Source organism: Lissotriton vulgaris, chromosome 7, assembly GCF_964263255.1.
Source record: "Lissotriton vulgaris chromosome 7, aLisVul1.2, whole genome shotgun sequence".
Lineage (NCBI taxonomy): Eukaryota > Metazoa > Chordata > Amphibia > Caudata > Salamandridae > Lissotriton > Lissotriton vulgaris.
This window is the reverse complement of record NC_141695.1, coordinates 1,645,869,425-1,645,892,004: the sequence shown is the minus strand read 5'-3', so window position 1 is coordinate 1,645,892,004 and position 22,580 is coordinate 1,645,869,425. Positions and strand designations below refer to the sequence as shown.

General features: G+C 43.5%; 1 protein-coding gene across 2 annotated transcripts in view; it reads left to right on the top strand.

Moving 5' to 3' along the window:
- Positions 1-16,409, top strand: part of PTGIS (prostaglandin I2 synthase) — an 844,398-nt gene extending 827,989 nt beyond the window's left edge. For both annotated transcript variants that reach the window (XM_086932627.1, XM_086932628.1), the window contains exon 10: positions 16,041-16,409. In XM_086932627.1, coding sequence (XP_086788753.1) covers positions 16,041-16,191 — 151 coding nt within the window. In that variant the 3' untranslated portion in view covers positions 16,192-16,409. The remainder of the gene's footprint in view (positions 1-16,040) is intronic.
- Positions 16,410-22,580: the final 6,171 nt, after the last annotated feature.

Sequence of the window (22,580 nt, the reverse complement as noted above, 5' to 3'; positions counted from 1 at the left end):
TTTTTTTGGTACTGCTGTGGGGGGCAGCTGATTTGTTTGCTGCTCGGCGGTGGCGGGTGGCTGCGGTACCCCGGCTCCGTACCGCTGGAGACCTGCTGCGCTGACTGGCTGACCCAGGGAGCGCGGAGGAGGATGCAGCTGTCCCGGTTGATGTTGTGGTTGACTGAGTGTCCCCCTCCTCCTGGGCCACCAGTCGCCGATATTCGGCGACAGTCGCCTCCAGCCTCCGTTGCCGGGCCCTTTTAGCCAGCTCCTTCAGTGTTGGTTTGGAAGGAGCATCTACATGAAGAAAGAAAGACATAGTCTGTAACCAATGCTCTTTAAGATTAACACAAAATTATTCCGCAGAAAGTTGTGTCACAGTAGAACTAGCAACTTGCAAGCACAGTACATAACTATTGTGGCCAGTATCTATCTAACCTCCCACTTCTTCATCCTTGCTCTAACATTAGTGGGAGTTTAAGGAATCAATTCTACGAGCACTATGGACTCACTCCATTAGAGTCGACTATGACAGTATACCAGTCTTATTCTTCTTCTTCTCTCGTTTAACAAAATTGGTACGTTAACTTCTGCAAGCCGGCATAACGCCAGCGCAGTCAACTTGCACCCGAGAAAAACAGACGCCCGCCATGATGAGTGAGACAGACTTGCGTTACTGTACCAGTCCAGTACATGCAGGTGGTGATGTTCTTACTTTTCTATTACGGGTGGCACTGAAAATACTCTGTTACAAGGGCTACTGCTTAATTAATTTAACTTTCACCCTACAGTGCCAATGAATACTAGAAAAGGAAAATGAAGAATATAAATAATCTGATTATCTATCACTGCACATGGTATGTATTTGCTTACATATGGGATGACTTTAGGTGCTTTGCTTTTTATTGAGTGAACAGTGATACATCCACACATGAATGACCGAGTTCTACTAAACTTATTAACAGAGGTAGTGAGTGTCCATCGTAATAGCCGGATATATGCTGTGCTTGCAATACAAACTACTGCTACTATTCATGGTAGTATTCGGACAAAATTAAAACTTCTTTTCCTTGCCTTTCCTACACTGGGACGGACGTGCTGGTGCGGTGTTACATGCTCTTCAAAGTAACACTTAGTTCATCCAGTGATCGTCTACTCTCTCTAGATACACATATGCTATCTAAGAGTCATATAGTACCATGATCCAGGCATACATCCATTCAAACTATATGTCAATCACTCTTCTTCATGTCTCTCATCTGGACAAACCTTACGTTTTCTCACGGGGAAACAACCTTTTCATTTTATTTGGGAAACCATCCGTGCTTGACTTGCATTTGAATTCCAACCAAAGCATATATTGCGCACACATACAGTTTCTGTTTCACCCACCCAGGCTGTTCTCCTTCCACCCATCCTTGCTTCATCCTTCACCCAGCCATGCATCATATTCCTTCCCAGCCACCTCGGGCACCAATCAAACACGTATCATTCTTCTTTGTCAGTCATCATTACTTTTAATTTGCTCATCCTTCCACACTTACTCACACCCTTCTTTCGCTTTTCGTTCATCCCATCCATCAAGTTCATCTCAGATCTGATTTGGATTCTCGAAAAAAAATTCACCGCTGAGTTGAAGTAAATTTAGAGGAGGCTACTACCTGGTTGATAAAAACTTTGTTCTAAATTTCAAAGTCTGCTTAACAGTATAGTAACTTAACTGTAGAACATATATACTACACCTGTGCAGAGAGCACACTCTGCAGTCTGCAATCTCAATAAGTAAGGAATATAAGAGCTTACCACTGCCCGCCACTACCGTGGCAACCCGCACAGCAGTTTCCTCCGGCACTTGCACCGCCCGCCGCGCTGGCCCCGGCACCAGATGTTCCACCTACAAAGTACATTTAAGAATGTTAGATGTCATAGACATACACCACTCACTAGTATTTTGTCTAGGAATGAAGACATGTGAATACAGAAACCAATCTAATAATTTGTGACTGTCTACTCTAAAGTAAAAATGTCCCTTTTAAGAGGGAAGGGTGTTGTCTTGCTGCACTTTTTGGCACAACTGATGAATGCTTGCTTTTTAACACGCACCATTTTTCTCATAACAGACAGAAGCTTCACTTCTAAGAACAAGAGCAAGATCAGATCATCATCACTAGGAAGGAGTGACCAACGATTCAGCACCAAAAAGAAAAATTTAAGTTCAAACCAGGTGAGGGCTCGGCTCACCCACAATAAATGTGTGAAATAAATCATGAAGCACTTTTCCATTTTTAATCAACCGTTTATGTTTCATGACAAGCTTGATTTTAATAAATGTTTTTACTTTTAATAGAGCTTTAAAACTTAAATAGACTCTGTGGTTTTTGGTCAAGAGTGACTAAGCAAAAGGTTTTGCAATTTGCAATCATGAGTCCGTGCCTCTGACACTTCAGGACTCTGACTCCGTACTCTTGTCCTGCTTTGGATAATCATCATTGGGGATCAATCATCGATGAATTCGGGAGCTAAATGACTCTGCCACACTATCTAGTCAGTAAGGAGATTGGGGGTTCTTCAAAGTCTGATATCACTGAGGTATGTGGAAAGTCTACATGCGCCTATTATAATTGATAAACAATGCACTATTTAGTGTTGTCCATAGTCCTGTTTGTGCAGATTTGTCCATGCAACAGTAATAGTATGGATTGTCCTCCTATCCAAACCAAAAGTAAAGTAGTATCTTATTCATTCTTTGTGGTCATTCACATTTTATTGTTGGTAATAGTCAAAGCATAAACATTTAGAAGACTTGAAAAGACATTATCGACAACCCCAGAGGACTGCACTCAGTGCATAGAGCTATTGTTGACTAGAATGGGAGTTTCGTTTAACACCTTTTGCCAAATGTGCAATCTTAGTTAGCTACACAGACAGACTAATAAGAATAATCTAGTAATACCACAGGGAGTCATAGTAGAGGCAGGATAAGAATTTAGATACAGTCTACAAGAAGATCAAAGACGATTTAGAAAAAATCGAATGAGGAACGCTAGGAAAAAATAGGTACTCTATATTAAAATTAAAACTTACCGACCGATCCTGGCCTTGTACAGCAGCAGCAGCCGATACCCCCTCCTCCTCTATCCTCTTGCCCCTGGGGGGAGCTGATTTACAACATGAAAGAAAGAAAGACCCGAAAACATGGATGATTGTTGTCAACCAAATGAAACATTTCAAAAGAACAATAACAAAATATTTTGGCGAAATAGCAAATAGACAACTATTCCATGGGATATATTGACCTATCTCATGTGGTCTACTACGATAGTAGTATTGCTTGATTTGCGGACCGTCGACTTGAAAAGTTATGTAACTCACTAAACAGACTACTAAAAAGGTACGCCTAGGACTGCCATGCAGCAGCCCGCAGCACGCGAAGTGACAGACAAACTCCATCGTGATTGCAGATCAGTAACAACACTAAAAAGTTTCCTACTACATTAACCAGTCATTAAAACACTCAAACTATCAATCCGCCACCACTATTTCTTCTTATTGCCAGGTGTACAAAGGAAGGACTGGACTTGAGTCTGTAGGGGCAGATTTACAAGCCCCTTGCGGCTCTTTTGCTCCGTTGTTGTGTGACTTTTGTGATGCAGCGGCAGAACAAAAGAGGCGCCATGGTGCGGCGTATATTAACAATGTGACACATATGGGAGATGCATCACGTTGTAAAGCCCTGCGCCATCAGGGGGCGTTCCGGCGCAAGGGAGGGCGTTCCTGCGGAAGAAAGCATCCTAAAAGTGGCTGAGGGAAATCTACAAGATTTCAATCAGTCACTTTTAGGACAATGATGCGTCACTCAAACCCTGCGCCTGCTTGAAGCAGACGTACAGCTTGACGCAGCATTGGGGAGATAGGGCACTGCAGAGCATTGCTGGAGCTGCGCCATCGCAACTCCAGCAATGCGCCGCATTTACGGCACAGATGTGTAACGCTTCGGTGACGTTTTGGGCCCATGGTGCGTCGCATTGTAAATACGGCGCACCATGGGTGGTGGTGGCGTGGCACACAATTACTGGCGCATCCCTGCTACTTTGCAGGGATGCGCCGGTAATTGCAAATCTGCCCCTTAGTGTCTAGCATTACGCAGTTCTGTAAACTACAATCATGCATAATTTCTCAGGCCAATGAAATGAACACAAAATCGAAAACAAATAAGCATAGTAGCAACGCTACTGAGAAGGAGAGCAGTGCACCTGAAATGCACAGAAGATTTTGAAATATAATTTACCTACAATGTAATCGGCAGCATTATTGCTCTTGGTAAAAAACAAAAATTTGCAATATAATAACACACAGAGCAGGAGAAAACAGAGTTGTGATGAAATAGCTACTACTACTCACCAAGCCCGGGGATCTCGATGCCGAGCAGGTCGAGCAAGTCGCGTTCCCAGTCCAGGAGATCCGTCCAACGGTGGGTGGCCTGGTTGTAGGTGCGCCGGACCCGAGAGTGAGAATACATGGCCCGGCACACCTTCTCCCACCGCTTCCGGCGCTCCCGAAGCCACTTGCGATCTTGCCGCCTGCCATGATGGTCCTGGGGAGGCGGCGCTGTACATAGAACACTAGTGCGGCCACCTACTCTGCGCTAAAGATCTTCCGTGGCATCACTAGCACCCCCTCAAACGCCCGCACGGGAGCCAGGCACGGGGTGTGAGACCCTTCCCCTTCTCGGGCTGCTTCCTGGCTCCCTTTACCATGGTCTGGGCAGAAAGGAAGGTAAATAAGAAATAAGAAATAGAATAGGGAAGAAGAAAAGAAAAGAGTTTAAAAAAGTAGTTTGAAATTAACTAAAAGTAGCAGAAAACACAAAAATATAGAGGGATAGATAATAAGTAAAATAGATTACAAAAAACTTCAAACAAGCAAAGGATGGCAGAGATTGAGAGAGGATGCACAAAGCATGCCCAGAACCATAGCAATGAATGAAAAACAAGATGGCCGTGCCGGTTCACGACTGCGTGGGTAATTTTGCGCGAGATTTCCCCAGCGATCACACGCAAACTTGTACTAGCGAGCCGCACGCTTTGCGAGATTACACATAGCGCCCGGAAACTGAAATACGTCCCGCAAATAAGATGGCCGCGCCCATGTACGACCGCTAGGGTAACTTCGCCTCGTTGCGCTACCAGCGGCTTGCGAAAACGCAAAAAACCACGTGAACTAACACGCCGCAAAAAAACAAATCGCATATTCGCACAAATTTGCGGCTTCCGAATTCGATCTCGCGCAAATTCGCGCCCCGCGAAACCCGCGAAATTGCAGAAAAACAATTTTTGCAAAGCTTAAAGCACTCAGCAGGTGCAAAAGTTCAAGCTCATCATTAGTAACCATTCCCTGTAGTGCTTCCTGAGGGGCCCCTCCAGAGTTCAGTTGCCTACTTGCAACTATTCTATGACCCTGCTCTGACCCTCACAGCAGGCTCAGAGAATAGCTACAAGTATGCCACAAAGGTCCTGTTAAAAAAAATTACACTGCAACAGAAAGCAATTACAGATAAGGAAGCAGGTGCCAGACTGGAAGTTTAAATTCAGTGACACATTAATCAGCCCCTAATTCATTCATGTCAGTTGAGGCAGGGCAGGTGTGCTAACGAATTTTGCAAAACTGAAAACACGTCGCAGGTGCAAAAGTTCAAGCTCATCATTAATCAGGAAGCACTTACAGCTAAGGAAGCAGGTGCCAGCTCAAATTCAGTGACACATTAATCAGCCCCAAATTAATTCATGTCAGTTGAGGCAGGGCAGGTGTGCTTTTCCCCCCATAATCTACAGTGATGAACCAGAGGGTGACAGTGATGTACCAGAGGGTGGCGTGGGTGAACCAGAGGGTGGCAGTGGTGAAACAGAGGGTGCTGTGATGAACCAGACGTAGAAACAACATGGTCGCGACCGTTGCGACCCGACAAGTAAGTTCGCGTTTGCGAACTGATAAAAAACCCTCGCAAACTGGCAGAAACCCTTGCGAACACAAAAAAAGGAAAAAATCCGCAAATTCGCGAAAGTTCACGGATTTTGCGGATTGCAAATTTGTGAATACGCAAATTCGCAAATCGCGAATTCGCAAAATCCGCCCATGCTTACCAAAATTACTAAGGGGAGGTAATAGAGAATTGAAATTGAGACAACTGGAATCCAGTATGATCCTCGAGTATGACAGCAAGTGGCCAAATGGTCTCAATAATACCGAGGATTTGCATATTTTCTTTTGAAGTATGTTATCTGGGCTCTATTTTCTAGTTTTCTTGTTCTCCAATTTCTCAAAATGTGCCCTCAGCCCCAAGGTAGTCAGGTTCCCTGTTGCCTGGTGGGATATTCTGTGCCTGTGATTGAATAAGTGATCCTTAAAGTTGGAAATTCTGTTTCATATTGGCTAGTCAGGTTCCCTGTTAGTCACTAGTATGTATTTATCAGCTCTACAGTTTCTTCTTGTGTACATAGATGTGTATGTATATATATTATTCTGTGTTTTTTATCAGATTTTGGTAATAACTGTTTTATACACAAGGTGTTTTATTCACTTTTTGAATCATTTTTAAAAAAAAAAAAATTATTGCAGCACCAAAATAATTGTACAGACAATATATTTATGAAATATCCAATTAACATAGCAGTAAGGCACATAAGCAATTCGTTCCCCCTAACATGCCATTCACGTCTCCAGGTAAAAGACTGAGCAACAATCATACTGAGTCCATCATTTCCCGCTTCATTGTTCAATGTCCATAGCCATATACACAGGAAGACGTGGACTGCTTTTGAAATTTTCACCCCTCCCCCACCCCCTATCAACCATCCCCCCCCCAACTTCCCGCATTCCCAAACTCCCCCCCCCACCCCCCCACCCCCCCGTGGCAGCGCTATAGTAGAATCCCAGAGAAAATAAGGTCTGGTGTGTGTAAGGAGGAAGTAAACATTCGCTAAGGTGTGCTCCTAGGTGCGCTAATGGGGTCGGCTGCTACAGAGTCCGTATCCTCTCCTTCCTCCTCATCATTATCATCCCGGAGTGCCTGTACCATAATTTCCCATGCTGTCGCTCTGTCCACGGCTTTCTCATCATCGGTCCTCCTAGCCATCTGGTACCTTAAAGTGCTTTCACAGGCTGCCCACCTCAGACATTCACCATACCATCGCTTGTATGTGGGCCCCACTTTCGATTTCCAATTCCTTGTTATTTCCCTCTTCGCCAAAATCAGCCCCAAATCTATGAATCTACTGGTAGTCTTATTTTTGGACATGTGTGGAAACCAGTGTAGCACCCCCACTGCTTTGGTGTACTGTATCTCCCTATCCGTGGCGTTATTTAAGGCCCTCCCAACCTCGTGCCAGTATTCCCCCAAGGTATGGTAATCCCACAGCATGTGTCCCAGGTCTGCCCCCAATGTGTTGCACCTAGGACAGGCCGCCTGTTCCACTCCAAAGTACTGCCGCAGTTTCCCTGGCGTGAGGTATGCCCGATGGATAACATAAAAATGGATGAGTTGGAACCTAGCGTTCCTCGAGCTCTTCCGCGCCCTCCGCAGTAATTGGCCCCAGGTGGCGTCAGGGATCTCCATTTGGAGGTCCAGTTCCCACTTAGCTTTTAAAGCTGTGAGCGTCTGCAAGGCCTCCCGCAACATTCTGGAGTACAGACAGGTTACCGCCTTAAAGGTTCCGGCCGCCATCATTGTATATTGGCACGCCATGGAGGTCGCAGGTTCCTGCAATCCCTCTGCCCAATGGTCTTGCATGGCGCCCGTTATCGCTGCATGTAATAAGTAATCACCTCGTGGGAGGTCGAACCGCTCCTGCAACTCTTGAAACGGAAGCAATGCACCGTCCTCATACAAATCGCCCAGCATCTGAACCCCAGCCTCTTCCCAGCCTAGCAGTCTCGACCAGTCTCCACCATGAGGCAGGGCCGTGACCATTCCCAGCGGGATCTCCGGAGCATACATGCGGCGGATGCCCGCTCGTTTGCGCGCTCGGTTCCAGCAAAGTCGGAACGTCTATTCTTCCACTGTCAGATCCCTAATCAATAGCTTCTGATGCAGCGTGATATATGCTAGCACATGCCGCGGAGTACCCTCATCTCTAGAATGCTCCGGGCCTCGATACACCCTCGCGACCTCCTGTGTGAAAGTCTGCAGTTGAGCCGCCAGGTAATAGCATTCGAAATCAGGCACCGCCATGCCTCCCTCATCTTTGGGTCGCAAGAGGGTATCCAGAGCTATTCGTCGCCTGCCCGTGCCCCATAAAAACGCTATGACAAGCAATCTCAGGCGCCGAAAGACTGAGCCCGGCACCCATATCGGGAGAGTCCTAAAGTAATATAGTAGCCTAGGCAGAGCCACCATCTTAAGCAAGGAGACCCGATCAGCCAGTGAGAGTGGGAGAGTAGCCCAGAAGTCCATACACCCCCTCAAGGCATTAATACAGCGATTGATATTACCATCCAGCATATCCGCTGGAGTGTGGTAGATATAAACGCCGAGATAGTGCAGGCAATGAGGTTCCCACCGGAGTTCCTGCGCCGTGAGGGTGCACGGCTCTCCCTGTCTCAACGGGTACAGACAAGATTTGGGCCAATTGACCCTCAGGCCCGACAGCCGCCCGAACAGTTCCAGCAAACGTCTCGCCCCCAGCAACTCCGCCTCCGCATCGGCCAAGAACATCAACAAGTCGTCCGCATACAACGAGATGACATGCGGTCTGGCCCTGTAGACCAACCCCTTATAATGGCGGCCGGACCTGGCCTCCGCTGCAAAAGGCTCCATTGCCAGAGCGAACAAAAGGGGAGAAAGGCAGCACCCCTGCCTAGTGCCACGTCGTACCGGATATTGCTTCGAGATTAATGAACCCACTCTAACTCTAGCCGTGGCTTCTGTATACAGGACTTTGGTCGAGTTGATATAACCCTCCCCTAGCCCGAAACGCCTCATCACTTCATACAGATAGTCCCATTCAAGACTATCGAAGGCTTTCTCGATATCTATAGATAGCACGAATGGAGTAGTGTCGTCCGACAACCGAGCCCCCATCAGCCTCGTCAGCCTGCGAATATTGTGGGTAGTGTTTCGCGTCGGGATGAAGCCGCATTGATCTTTATGAATCAGGTTTGTCATGTGAGTCAACAATCTATTCGCTAGGATCTTTCACTTTTTTAATCATGATAAATGATTTAACCATTTTTGTAATGTTTTAAAATTAACCTTTTATCTAACAAAATGTGGTTCTGTTTGTTCCCAATTGTTAAGATGGCATTTATGCATTACAATTACAGGTTGATTTTATCATGCACTACAGCACTTTATCCCACTTTAATTGCACATGTAATATAATTTTTCGCACTTTAGGCATCGACAGAGTGTCACCATAGTAGCACTATAAGTTCCCCTGCCCTGCCCTACCATCTTATTGTACTGTTGACATACACCATGTGCAGTCTTTTTGTATTATGCAACAATATAACGCCTTGATACTGATATTAGAAATAAGGATTTATCCTGTTATAACAATTTGTTACGATTTTACAACCATGCTTCTGATTACAGTGTTAATATATGTTTAACTTTCATATTCCGTTTTTTCTGGCGTATTTTGCACATAAGATGATGTACGCATAGTATGTTTTCCATCTCTATGGTCACATGACCATATTGGAGGCGGGTTGCAGGTGGGTCACTAGCATTATAAAAAGTAAAAAGTTACATCTGGTCTTTTGCATGTGAACAAGGGCTGTTTCAGCCCGAAACGCGTCTTGCCCTTCTACCCAGCTGAAAATGCAATAAAGAAACCTGTAATTTATCCTGGTGGTCCGTCTCCTGCTTGCTTCGCCGATCCGAGCTGGGATTGGAGGTGGTGTTTGGAGTTTTCGCGCATATATATATATATATATAATACCACAATCCTGTTATGCCCGGAATCCCCAACAAACAGGTATGGACCACAGCGTGTCTTGAATAATTTTGTGCGGTTTATTGCATAGTTCTTAGCGTTATCATTGACGGCAAGTGCCCAGCAAGACGCGTTTTTGTTCAAACAAAATTCTTTATATTAGATTAGAAAAGAAATAAAAGCACCCGATAACTCTAATGCGTCCTCATCGGGCAGCCTAAGCCGGATTCAGTGATTTCTCAGGTGGCACAACGTCATGCCAGAAATCCTGCTTCAGCCCTGTCCACCCCTCCTGACAGGGATGGGAGACGTCTTGACACCATGAGCAAGAGGTTCTCCACTATGGCAGTGACCACAGTTAGGGTAGAGAACTCACTTGCAATATTAGGTAGATGAATATATGACCATACAACAAATTCCATTACAATGCGGTATGTTACATTGCGGTTGTTACAACACAAGTCGTTACAACGACTTGTGCTTGGGGCGCTGGACTTTGGAATAGTATGATTTACTATTCCAACTCCAGTCTATGCGGACATTAGGGAAGGTGTTGGAATTGTAAATCATACTATTCCTTAATGTACAGCGCCATTCAGCGCAAGTCGTTGTAACGCCTTGCGTTGTGAAAACTGTGTTGTAAAAATATTGCGTTGTAAAGGTTGCGTAGTAAAGGATGTCTCCCTAGGAAGATATGACCACCAATGGTGGTTGGAACTTTCACCTTTTATTGATCTGCTGCCTGGGGGCAGAAGCAAGAAAAATCCTTCAGTAATGAGAAAGGATCTCAGGGGAGATAATAGACTGTGCTGTAGATGTTTCATCAACAGGTTTCCATTGGTTGGCTGGGGTGGAAGTACTAAGACAACAGGGATGGCTGAGATTGACTTTTTTTGCCAGGAGGTGCAAACTAAGGCAATCGATATGCCTTATGATGGCGAATCCCTGTGTGGCCAACACATTGATGAGGCTCTGCAAGCAATAAAAAGAATATGAACGCAGCGAAGGTGTTAGGCACCCTGCAATTTAAAGGACAGCCTTTTTGTGGAGCTCGAGTGTGTGGCTCATCTTCCTTTCAGAGGGGTTACAACTGGTAAAAGCAGCCATATCAGGGTCAAACCTAATACTCATCAGCGCAACAGCATCAACGACCAGCTGCTGCCTCCTACAAGCACTTTAGAGGAAAGACATCCTTCAGAGGCAGAGACATCACCAAGCAGCAGAAACCCCTGGTGTCGGCCACAAATCAAACCCCTTCCCTAGAAGTTAATGGGAAGATTTCCTGTTTACTCCCCAAATGGTCTACGATAACAACAGACAGATGGGTCCGTGATATAGTTTCCAGTGGGCACACATTGAATTTCAACAGATTCCTCCAAATTGTCCACCTCAGGACCCTTCGCCGTCTCATCTAACAGAACTACTGTCTCAGATAAAAATCACGTTGCGCAAGGGAGAGATCAAATTGGTACCAAGTGCGCAACGAGGAGCAGGATATTATTCAAGAATTTTTCTCATAAAAAAGAAATCAGGGGAAAGGCACCCCATCTTAGGCGGTGCTACAACTCTTGAATCAAGGAGATCACATGACTACCTTGGATCTTCAAAACGCCTATTTCCACGTCCCCATTTACCACAAACAAAGGAAATTTCTACGCTTTAGAGTGTACGGCACAGATTATCAATTCTGGGGTCTGCCCTTTGGCTTTCACTCAGCACTTCGAGTGTTCACCAAGGTATTAGCACCGGTGGCAGCTCATCGAAGAGAAGCAGGGATTAAAATGTTCCCATATCTGGACGATTGCCTTATAAAAGCGAACTCCTCCGCAGTGGCAAGCAGACATACACAGAAGTGCCTATCTCTTTTCCAGTCTCTAGGGTTGTCCATCAAGGTTCCAAAGTCTCAACTAATTCCTTCAAGGGTCAGAACTTTTTTAGGAGCAACTATAGGCACCCTACAGGCAAAGGCCTTCACATCGCAGGAAAGTCAAGAAAAGATACCCAGGTTGGCAGCTCTACTCCTCATAAAAAAGTCAATTTCAGAATGAAAACACAAATCTCTACTGGGAAGGCTTTACTCCTGCATTCTCCTCATTCCCACCTGCTGTTTGCGCATGACTTCCCTACAGGAAGAACTAGACAGTCAATGGTTACGGATCTCGGGGTCCTTCGAGGATATCATTCGGATAACACCACAGATGAAAGATGCGCTTCAATGGTGGAGGCACTTCCTAAACATACTTCAAAAATAGACTCTCCGCAATATGTAATTACAATAGAAGCCTCTCTAGAAGGCTGGGGAGCACATCTACAGGGTTTAACAGTCATGGGCAAATAGTACGGCGAACAACAGTCCCTGTTGGAACTCAAGGTTGTTTTCCTGGCTCTGAAGTCTTTTCTTTCAAAAATCTCAGAAGCACCAGTGTTAATTCAGACAGACAATACTACAAGCATGCACTAGCTAAACAAACAGGGTGGAACAAGATTGACTGCTGTCTCTTCAAGCTCAGCAAATATGGAACTGGGCAATTCAACACGAGATAAACTTAACAGCGGAACATGTTCCAGGATGTGTCAATATTCTTGCAGACTCCCTAAGCAGGGCAAGCTCTGCACGAGTGGGAACTGCACCAGCCAGTACCGCAAATGCCAGTACTTCACCAGTTGGCTAACCCAACAGGGATCATGGGGGAATGAATTTTTGATCAAATGGCCAAAGATATATGCCTACGCTTTTCCTCCGATTCCGTTGCTGGATAATTCTCATAGCACCTATGTGGGCCCACCAGTTCTGGTTTACTGAACACCTCTTTCTCTCGAAGTGCAAACTCATTCAGTTATGGCCAATACCGAACCTGTTGATGACGAGCCACAGCCAGATCCATCATCCAGACCGACATCTCTTTGATTATTAGCTTGGCTCCTGAACAGTACGAGTTTGCCAGTTTAGTTATCCTGGCTGATTGCCGGGAAGTCCTTGTTAATGCTAGGGCAGAGTCCACTATTAAAACATACAAACTCAAAAGGAAAATTTTCTGTCACAGGTGCCCAAACTCCAAGGTGCATCCTATTCACTCACCACCAGAGCAAATACTCACATTTTACCTCCAGTTGGCAAGGTCCGGTCTCTCTCATTCTTCCATAAAGGTCCACCTTGCCGCAATATCCAGATTTCAACGACATAATAATTCACAATTGCTTTGCTCTTCAAGAGCCATAAAATAATTTCTAAAAGAATTATTTGGAATGTTCCCGCCAATAAAGCAGCCACTTCTGTCTTGGCATTTCAACATTGTGCTTGCTCAACTAATGAAAGGACAATTTGAGTCCATTTATAGAGAAGAGCTCAAATATATTACATGGAGAACTTCCTTTCTGCTGGCACTTAAATCAGCTAGACGAGTAAGCGAGATACATCCTTTCATTATTTGACACCCTTTCTTTCACAAAGGACACTGTGAACCTTCGTACCAATCCAACTTTTATCCCTAGGGTCCCATTGGATTTTTATTTGAATGAGCCTTTCATCTTAAAAACTTTTTTTCCCAAATCTCCAAACACCAACGGAAAGATAATTACACTCCTTGGATATCAAGAGATGTATTTAATTCCATTTGCAGAAGACCACCAGCATTTGCAAAGCAGACTAACTGTTTGTGGCACATAGAAATATCAAGAAAGGATATCCTGTTACTAAACAGACTATATATATATACATATAAGTTTATATTAATATATAACGTTCATGGATTATGTATGTTTTTTGTCTCATATACTAATATATCCCTAAAGCATAACTGCTACCCACCCTCCTACCCCATAGAGGTTCCCCTAGCTATCTAATACACTTTAAATTTCACTTGCACTAGAAAATCTGAGAGCCTGGAGCCTCTGTGGTGAGGGTTCTGAAGAGTGCTGTTGTCTGACTGGCTGAACTATGGACCATTCGTAAGGACTAGGACGAGATGTTAATGTGAATGTTTTTTCTCCATTAACTTCAATGTTAAAGTCATTACTTTGTGATTTTTATGTACTGTGGGACTTCCACTTCGATGACAGGGAATGATTCAAGCATGTGAATCTATTAATGATGCCAATACTGGAGAACTACAGTTATAGATAAGTAACTTACCTGAGGGTGGTACGTCAGATTCGTCGTGAAACAAGATTCAAACCCAAAACCACTTCAACTTCAACTTCTACGCTCTGGGCACTTTGGGCCTCGTTGCCCTTCACCTGGAACCAAGACTGCACCAAGGAAGACTACTGCTGCTCCTGGTCTCCACGTCCTGCCAGCCTTCTGCATCTTCTGTGCCTGTGCTTCCTCCAGATTCCTCTCCAGGCTTGTGGGCATCAAGGACACCCGAAGGAATCTCCCTTGGTGTGAAGGAGTCACCCCCCCTGCATCTGCAGGCACCGTAACTAAGCTGATCAGTCTGCTGCCTCTGACGTCCTACAAACTCTGAAATGCTCAGCAACACAGGTGGTGGTTCTGCAACTCCCTCAAGGTCTGCCCTGTCCTCTCAGCAAGTTTGAGGGCAGTATCCCTTGTCGGAGCCGCTGGAACAGAACGGCTGTGCACTGCGTCGACTATACACTGCCAAAGCTTGTTGACTCTGTCCTCCAGGCTACAAAAACACCATCTTCCAGCATCTCTCCCTGCCAAGATCTATGTCCTCAACGCATCCTCTGAACCGCGGTCCTGCATCTTTTTTTTAATTTTCTCAAGGTCATCTTGCAACTCCTGTGCTTTCGACCCATGGGTCCTCTTGCGGGTCTTATTAGGCTTCAGTGGGCTTGCATGCTTGCTCGGGCCTTCTCTGACTATCCTGCACTTGGTGAATCTCTTGGACCTTGCAGTTCCCAACGCTGCACCTTCTTTGTTTACCATGTCTGTTGCTGCTGCCAAGGCTTGTTAGTGCTCCAGCCGGACACCGACCCTCTGGTTCTCGTCTACAGAGTTTGGTCAGCTTGGGAGCGGCTCATGATCTTCGACACCACTGTGTGGTCCCACAGTTGCAGTGACAAGGTCACCGTCATCACTCCTGCATCTTCCGTCATCGGTGGGCATTGGTCTTCCGTGCCTCCTGGTCACTTCTGAGTAGCATACACACTGTCCCGTCTGCTTGCAAGTACTCCTCTCTGAGAACAGATCCTTGGATTCCACCGGACTCTTTCACCTTCTTCGTCAGTGGCATCTTTTCAGAAGTCTTCCATTGTGGTCTCCGGTTGTTTCTGATGTCATTTTGCACCTATGCACCCATCTTCCCTGGTGTAGGTATCCTAGTTACTTGGGTAACCAAGGGTGGGATGACTCTTCAACCTTCTGTCTTCCGCAGGGTTTCTTCAGGGTCCACTAGGATGAGACCTTCTTTTTACAAACTGCAAACACGACTTTCTATTGACTTACATTGAGTACGCGGCTGTGTTTCCACTTTGCACTCAGCCTCCATGGGGCTTCTGGGTACTTACCACAGGTGGTTCCTTGTGTCCCCAGCTCTTCTGAGTCTTCTGGTTGAAGTCCCGACTTTGGTCGCAGTTCACATTCCTCTTCTTTAGTATATAGTTTGGTCTCCCCCTTGAGACCACTGTGTATTTGTGTTTACTTACCTGTTTACCTTTGAAATATTGTGTGTATTGTGTTGATTTCTCCGGGTAGGAGATATACCAATGTGTTAGTGAGTGTGTATAATAAATATAATTATTATTATAACTACACTGTGTGGTTCTTTTTCATTTAACCTACACTATATGATTCATTCTGGTAAATCAAGCTGCTGAACATTCCTCCTGGACTGTGCCTGAATGCTGCTCTCCACAGCTACCACTTAGAGAGCTTTCTATGACTGTCCAAGACTACAAAAATCAAAATAAGGGTTGTTTGGATTAGTGCAAGATGCTCCACTAAAAATAAGTGTGCACCATATACGAAGCCAGCCTGCTACACATTTCATGAAAAACAGTTGTTAAATTTGTTGTCAAGAGTGCAATCACAGATACAATAATGCAACATTCTCCTGTGAACAAGGGGGTGTATGTGCCATTTAATTTAAAATATAATGTTTAAGCTAACTTTTTGCTGTTTTATTGTTGTAATTCTTAACATTTTTTTCTCCGGTATCCTAGATTTGTGTTCATCTTCCTGATGCACTTTGATCTGAAACTGAAAGACCCAAATGAGAAAATCCCATGCTTTGACAAAAGCAGATACGGATTTGGAATGATGCAGCCGGCAAATGATATCACCATCCGCTACAGAGCTAAAAGTTGTCAATAAAATGGACAGTTTCAACAGTTCCTCTGTAACAACTGAGATCCTTAATTGTGAGCATGTGCATTTCATCTCAGGTTAATCCCAGCGTGAAAAAAGTATTAGCCCTCTAGGATGAAAGCTGCCGCATTTGTACATTCTGTCATCTCCATTTCATGAAGTATCGTTTTCTTTATGTACCTTACATGGTGCTGCAGTAAAGAAACATGATCTCTCATTTTGTACTTTCATGTTATCTAATCACTTTTTGGGAAAGCACAGTCCTGTATTATCACTCTAAGCAAATTGAAATATTAAATGGAGACCACACCATGGATAGAACAAGTCAAGATTCGAATTACTAAACTATTTGATTACGATGAATACCTCTGATTAGTCAGGGTTCCAATGCACACGTTTTTGAATGGTTCTTATTGAAAGTGTGCCTGTCCAATGTCAATCCTCTAGTACCCAGACAGTCAGGTAGGGGCCAACCACCTTGCCTCACATTTAGAAATGCATAGAAAAAACAGAGAGATAAACTCATCCTTGGAATCTTTGAATGTACTGTAGACATTATGGACAAAGCCCTTTGCTATGGTAAACCCTATGATTTGCAAAATCACAGGATTTTCAAACTCAAAAGGGGTTTTCTTTATGTACATAAGCCCTTTCACAAATTTGAAAATTATTTCTGACTCGTAAAAGAACTTTTGTGATCAGGTCTGAATTGCAAATAGGAGGGGGCATCATTGGGGTGTCCCAATCGTATTTCCAATTCAGGAAGGGATGCATTAATGGATTGTGCCTACAGTGACAAACCATTGGGTTCCTGACACCGAGTTGCAGTGGTAACTGATTCCGAAAAAGGAAGGGGGGCCTTTAGGACCCGTTCCCCTTTCAAAATTATGTTGAGAGGTTTGGGGGGAGCCGGCAGTGAACCTGTCGACCACTGCCTGCTCTCCCTAAACTTTTTCAAAATGGCAAAACAATGTATTTCAAAGCAGCACTAGTTCCTTTAAAGAATATGAACTCCTTTTTAAAAAGAAAAAAATTTGCATTTTGAAATGCAGGCTACCATTGCTGTGATTGCAGCCAATCACAGAGAGTCACAAATTGAGACCCTCCTAATGAATAATAATGATGCTAGTCGCTCTTTGGCCCTCTGCAATTCGGTAGTCTGTGAACAACCATTAAGTTCTAGAGTTAATTTTGTAAATTATACGTCATTCACTAAGAGCCAATGAGCAATTTTAATGACTATTTCCAAATGGAACAATAGTACTTCAGATCTTATTTCCGGAAAACAATTCAGAAGTATCAGCAATGGGGGCCTAAAGATCGTAGCATGCAAGTTATCCAGAATTAGGGTATCTTTCATAGATTCACATTCTTGAATAGTAGAGATGGGAGTCAAAAGGAAACATAATCAAGCAGTAGTTAACAATTACATAAGGCTATAATGGCCCTGTGCCATGTTTTAGAAAGTCTATCTAAGTCCCTTTTAAGAAAGGGCCAAATGTTAAATACAACAAATCAGCTTCTAGCACCCTCTAGAACACACCTAGCGGTGGCAGATCCTCTCAGTTTTTTACCGCTGTTCTGTGTAAAGGGAGTCCCCTGAGTTCTACTCAAGTTTCTGGATTTTTTTCCTGGAATTTCAGGTTCAGGGAGGATACCTCTAGCAAGAGTTTTTCGGTAACTCTGCGAAATTCCTATGAGTGAACCTCCACGAGCTAAGTCCACCCCTATTCATTTCTGGGATCCAAACTAAATACAGTCCAATGCAAAGCCTTTCTATCAGATGAGTGCCAGATAAGATTACAGAAGTTGGTACTAGCCATCACAGGAAAAAGGTCAGTTTCCGTAAGGAGGTACAAATTTCTCCTAGGAATGTGCTCATCTGCAATAAACCTGGTGCCCTTGGCCAGACTCAAGATGAGACCTCTTCAGGAAGAACTTCAACAGCAGTGGCCACAAACCTTGGTATCCTTCGAAGACATTCTCTGTGTCACCCCGATCATGAAAGAAGCAATGCGATGGTGGTATCACAGACCAAATCTCCCGAAGGGCCTCACTTTCTTGCAAGAGATACAGATTACATCATAACAACAGATGCCTCTAGGAAGGCTGGGGAGGACACTTTCAGGACCTCCAGATTCAAGGCAAAAGGTCCAGTACTCAGAAACTAAAATACATCAACAGTCTGGAACTAAAAGCTGTATTCCTCTCCCTTCAGGCTTTTTTTAAACCAAGGATGGCAATTGCCTTCATTCTATTTCGTAAGGACAATACGACTAGCATGTTCTACATAAACAGACAGGAGGGAACCAAGTCTCTCACGCTTTAGGAAGAAGCTCAATAGTTATGGGCGTGGGCAAAGGAGCATGGGATATTTTTCAGAGCCGAACATGTTCCAGTGCTCCATAACACACTAGTAGATGCCCTCAGCAGAGCAACAGACAGTTGTCATGAATGGGAGCTCAGTCAACACCAGCTGGATAGAGTATTTGGATATGGGGAAAACCAGCAGTAGACCTATATGCAGCAGACGACAACACCTAATGCCAGTCGTTTGCCAGCAGGTTCCCTCTCCCAGGGTCTCAGGGCAATGCCCTTCTGATGCGATGGTCAGGGATATATGTCTATGCCTTTCCCCCCATTCCATTGGTCTCCAGACCGTTGAACAAAATAAAGCTGGAAAGTTGTTGCCTGATAATGACATTTCCCAGGTGGCCCACGAAACATTGGTTAATGGAACTTCTTCATCTTTCAGAGTACAGATCCATACTCCTGCAGCAATCTCCTCTCCTTACCAGAAACAACAATCAGGTATGCCATCTGGAACTGCCGTCACTGTACTTGCATGTCTGGCTACTGAGTTTTTGGAGTTCAGGTAAATGAACATCTCTCAGGAATGCAGGGTTATCCTTACAAAATCTAGAGCTGAAAGTGCCTACAAAAAGTTCAGACTGAAATGGCAAAGGTTCTGCTTCTGGTGCCAACGAAACAACTTGCATCCATTTCAGGCATCCCTGCAGCATATTTTGCCATACCTCCTCTCCTTGGAAAATCAGGTCTGACTTTTGCCTCAGTCAAAGTACATCTGGTCTCTAGCTCTCCCTACAGAAGACCTTCTAAAGCTGCTTCCCTTTGTGCCTTTAGCTTAGTAAAGCAATTTATGATAAGCCTTTTCCACATCTTCCCTCTTGTGCAAGCTCCCCCACCCCCACCCTACCCACCCCTGTATGGAAGCTTAACATCGTTCTAGCACAGTTGATGAAACAACCATTTGAACTGATTCACAGAGCTGAATTTAAGATTTTACATGGAAGGTCGCTCTTCTCGTGGCTCTCACCTCAGCTAGTCTTTTGTTTATGGGATATGTACTTCTCACTTGTACTTTGAAAATCGAAAGGAATCTGCCTCTGATGGGGTTGTTCTTTACAAAAAAATGGACATAGATAGGCTATCTAAAACATGATATAGGGCCATTATAGCATATGGTATTGGTTAACTTCTGCTTGATTATGTTACTGTGAGACTTCCATCTCAAAGACGGGGAATGATTCAAGCTTGTGAATCTATGAAAGATACCAATATAGGAGAACCATAGTTACAGGTAAGTAACTTATTTTCTTTTATGTGGTCCAGACCTTTCTTCACCCACAAATGAGGAATGTAATCTTCAAACAACATTTGCCCATGTGTCCAGAACAATGGAATGACAATGAATTGAGTCTATATTACTATCTTGCAGTTGCGGAGGGAAAGGCATAACCTAGAAGTGTACGTAGCTAGTACACAGTTGCTAAATCTGTACCACATTTGCAGGATAAGAACTATCAAAATATTTCCGACTTAGAGCCACTACATGTAAATATTTGTAAGTGAATGTTCTGAAACTCTGCCATGGATTAGGCCCTATGTGTAACAAAGTTTGACAGCTCGGCCCTAAACATCATCTTCTGTTTTCAAGATTTCTAACATTCATCTCAAACATATGCTCTTATTTAGAGTTTTTTTGTGGCCTGATGTCTGCCAGGGTTTGTGGAGGTCACCCTCGGGAAGACCTGGCTGCCATATTTAGAAATCTCCACCAGCCTGCCAGAGATCTGTGCACCTTGAATGAAGTGCTTCCATGGCAACTAAAAGTTTGCTGAAATGGTCTCCATGTTTCATGGGGCCATTCAGCAAACGTTAGTGTTTTACAAAAACAAACTCTCAAAGTGGGAATTTGTACTTTTTAAAAACAAAATACTAATGACCTGTTTTCTTCTGTTGAAGAACACTGGGATTTCCTTAGCGTTCCCAAATGGGAAAGAAAGAACAACAACCATCCACTCAAATTACGGTGAAGGTTGTGATCTACTTCACTTCAGTCTGTTGGCACAGTCTTCCCAACTCTAAATCTGTCGGTTTGGCGTACTGGCAATTTTGCCACAAGCGTGACAGAGTGTCCTAACCGCCACACTCTAAATAACCCCCAGAAGAAATAATTCATCTGAAAAAGAAAACCTAACTGCCCTTTTTAAATGTGCAATCCACCAGATGGTCATAACTTTCTGCTTTCATAATTTTGAGGATATTAACTAACGGTTGTAATCCATTTCTCTAATTGCACCTAAGACGAAAGATGATTCCATTGGAAGCATAGGTTTTTACATGGAGAAAAAAGAGGTACAAAAATAATTGGTCAATTGCATATGTTTGCTAATTTTATGACTCAGCAGTCAAAGCATCACACTTCCCCAAAGATCCCACAAAAGCCATTGGGCCTGATGTTCAAAGGAGGTTTGTGGGAAGGTGATTTTTGCTCTGCCCTGCAACCAGCCACTCAAATTGCACAAAAGATGTAAAAACAACTTGATTCTCAACAGAACAGAAAAAAAACAACTTGAAAATCTCCTACTTCATTAATATTCTCAGGGAGGGAATCAGCATGCAACTCCTCGCAGCCTGTTGTGAATGGTGGGTGGTATGGAGGTCTGCATGGGAATGGACACCGCTATCCCTGCATTCGCTGATTGTGACGTTCGTATATCACAGTCCTTGTCCTTCAAATGGACAGATGTTACAATGAAAACATTAACTCGCCATTTGGTTAATTTCAAAGGGGCAAACATACAGTGGCCCTCTTGGCCACTACTCCCATATTCCTGGTCCACAAGAAAAAAGTGGAATTTCTCCCTTTGAAAATCTAAAACAGCTTCCTTGGAGATCACAGCATGCCATTAATGGTTTACAGCTACAATTACGGTTGCAGTACATTGATACGTATCATTACAATTTGTAACAAAGATGGGACTGGTCCTTTCCACACCTTTCTTTCCCTTTCCAATCAGTGTCACAAAGTGCATAATTGTAAGTGGGAGTGACATTTTCTAATTGCAATATACCTTTAGTACATTGCAACTTGGAGTTTGACGCTTGCAAAGACTATGATATTGCATTCCCATGTTTGGCGAAGACAACACAATTCATACATCATGCCCATCATTTTTTATTTCAATTTTGGGAGTTCCAAATATTAGTCAATTGAAACAAAGCATTGCAAACCCTTAGACCAGGATGGAAATGGTCATTTTAGGGGCATTTCACAACATGTGAGGTTTAATACTTGCAAATGTATCCTTCACCGTTTACTCATACAATTAAAATAGATGTTCAACTTTTGAGGAATTACAAAGAATCCAATAACCGTACATATTTCTATGAGTGCTCCAATGAATATAATTTTCTTCTACAAAGCCACTGCACAAATAATGTTCCCAAATGTCCCAAGTAAATTTACATTAGAAAAAACTCCAATCAGTATTGTAAAGTACATTTGATGTCTTTATTTATTCTCTTCTTAGATTATTGATAATTTGTAACATAACAATCAGTTAACCTATGTAGTCAGGAGCCAGGCATGTAGTTTGCGTGCGATTACCATATTCTTAACAAACTTAATAGTCCTTGCAATGTATAAGAACAGTCCATTCAGATATTTGATATACATGCCACACTTTAGGAATTTACGAACTATAATTTTAAATGATCCATAAATTTGAGTAACAGTAATGTTTTGTTAGTTCTTTTTATGTGTCTCAGCAGAATGACTAAAATGACAGGAATTCTCATAATTTGAGCTTAGTTTGTTTTTAGAGACTTACATTTCATTCTTATGATTTAATAAAGATGAACATCAGAATTGATTACTTTAGGTTACCATATAGCTATAGGTTTTAAAAGGACAGTAGGTGTATGTTGAGAGATAACGAGTATATTTGCATGCATCTTCTTCTTTACATAGTACAATTGAGTATGTGATGAATATGATATTTAGCAATCTGTTTTCGAATTGAATATTACTTTTGATCATTTGAGGACATTATTTTTAAGTTTATAATGATTGCAACATGCTTCTCTCA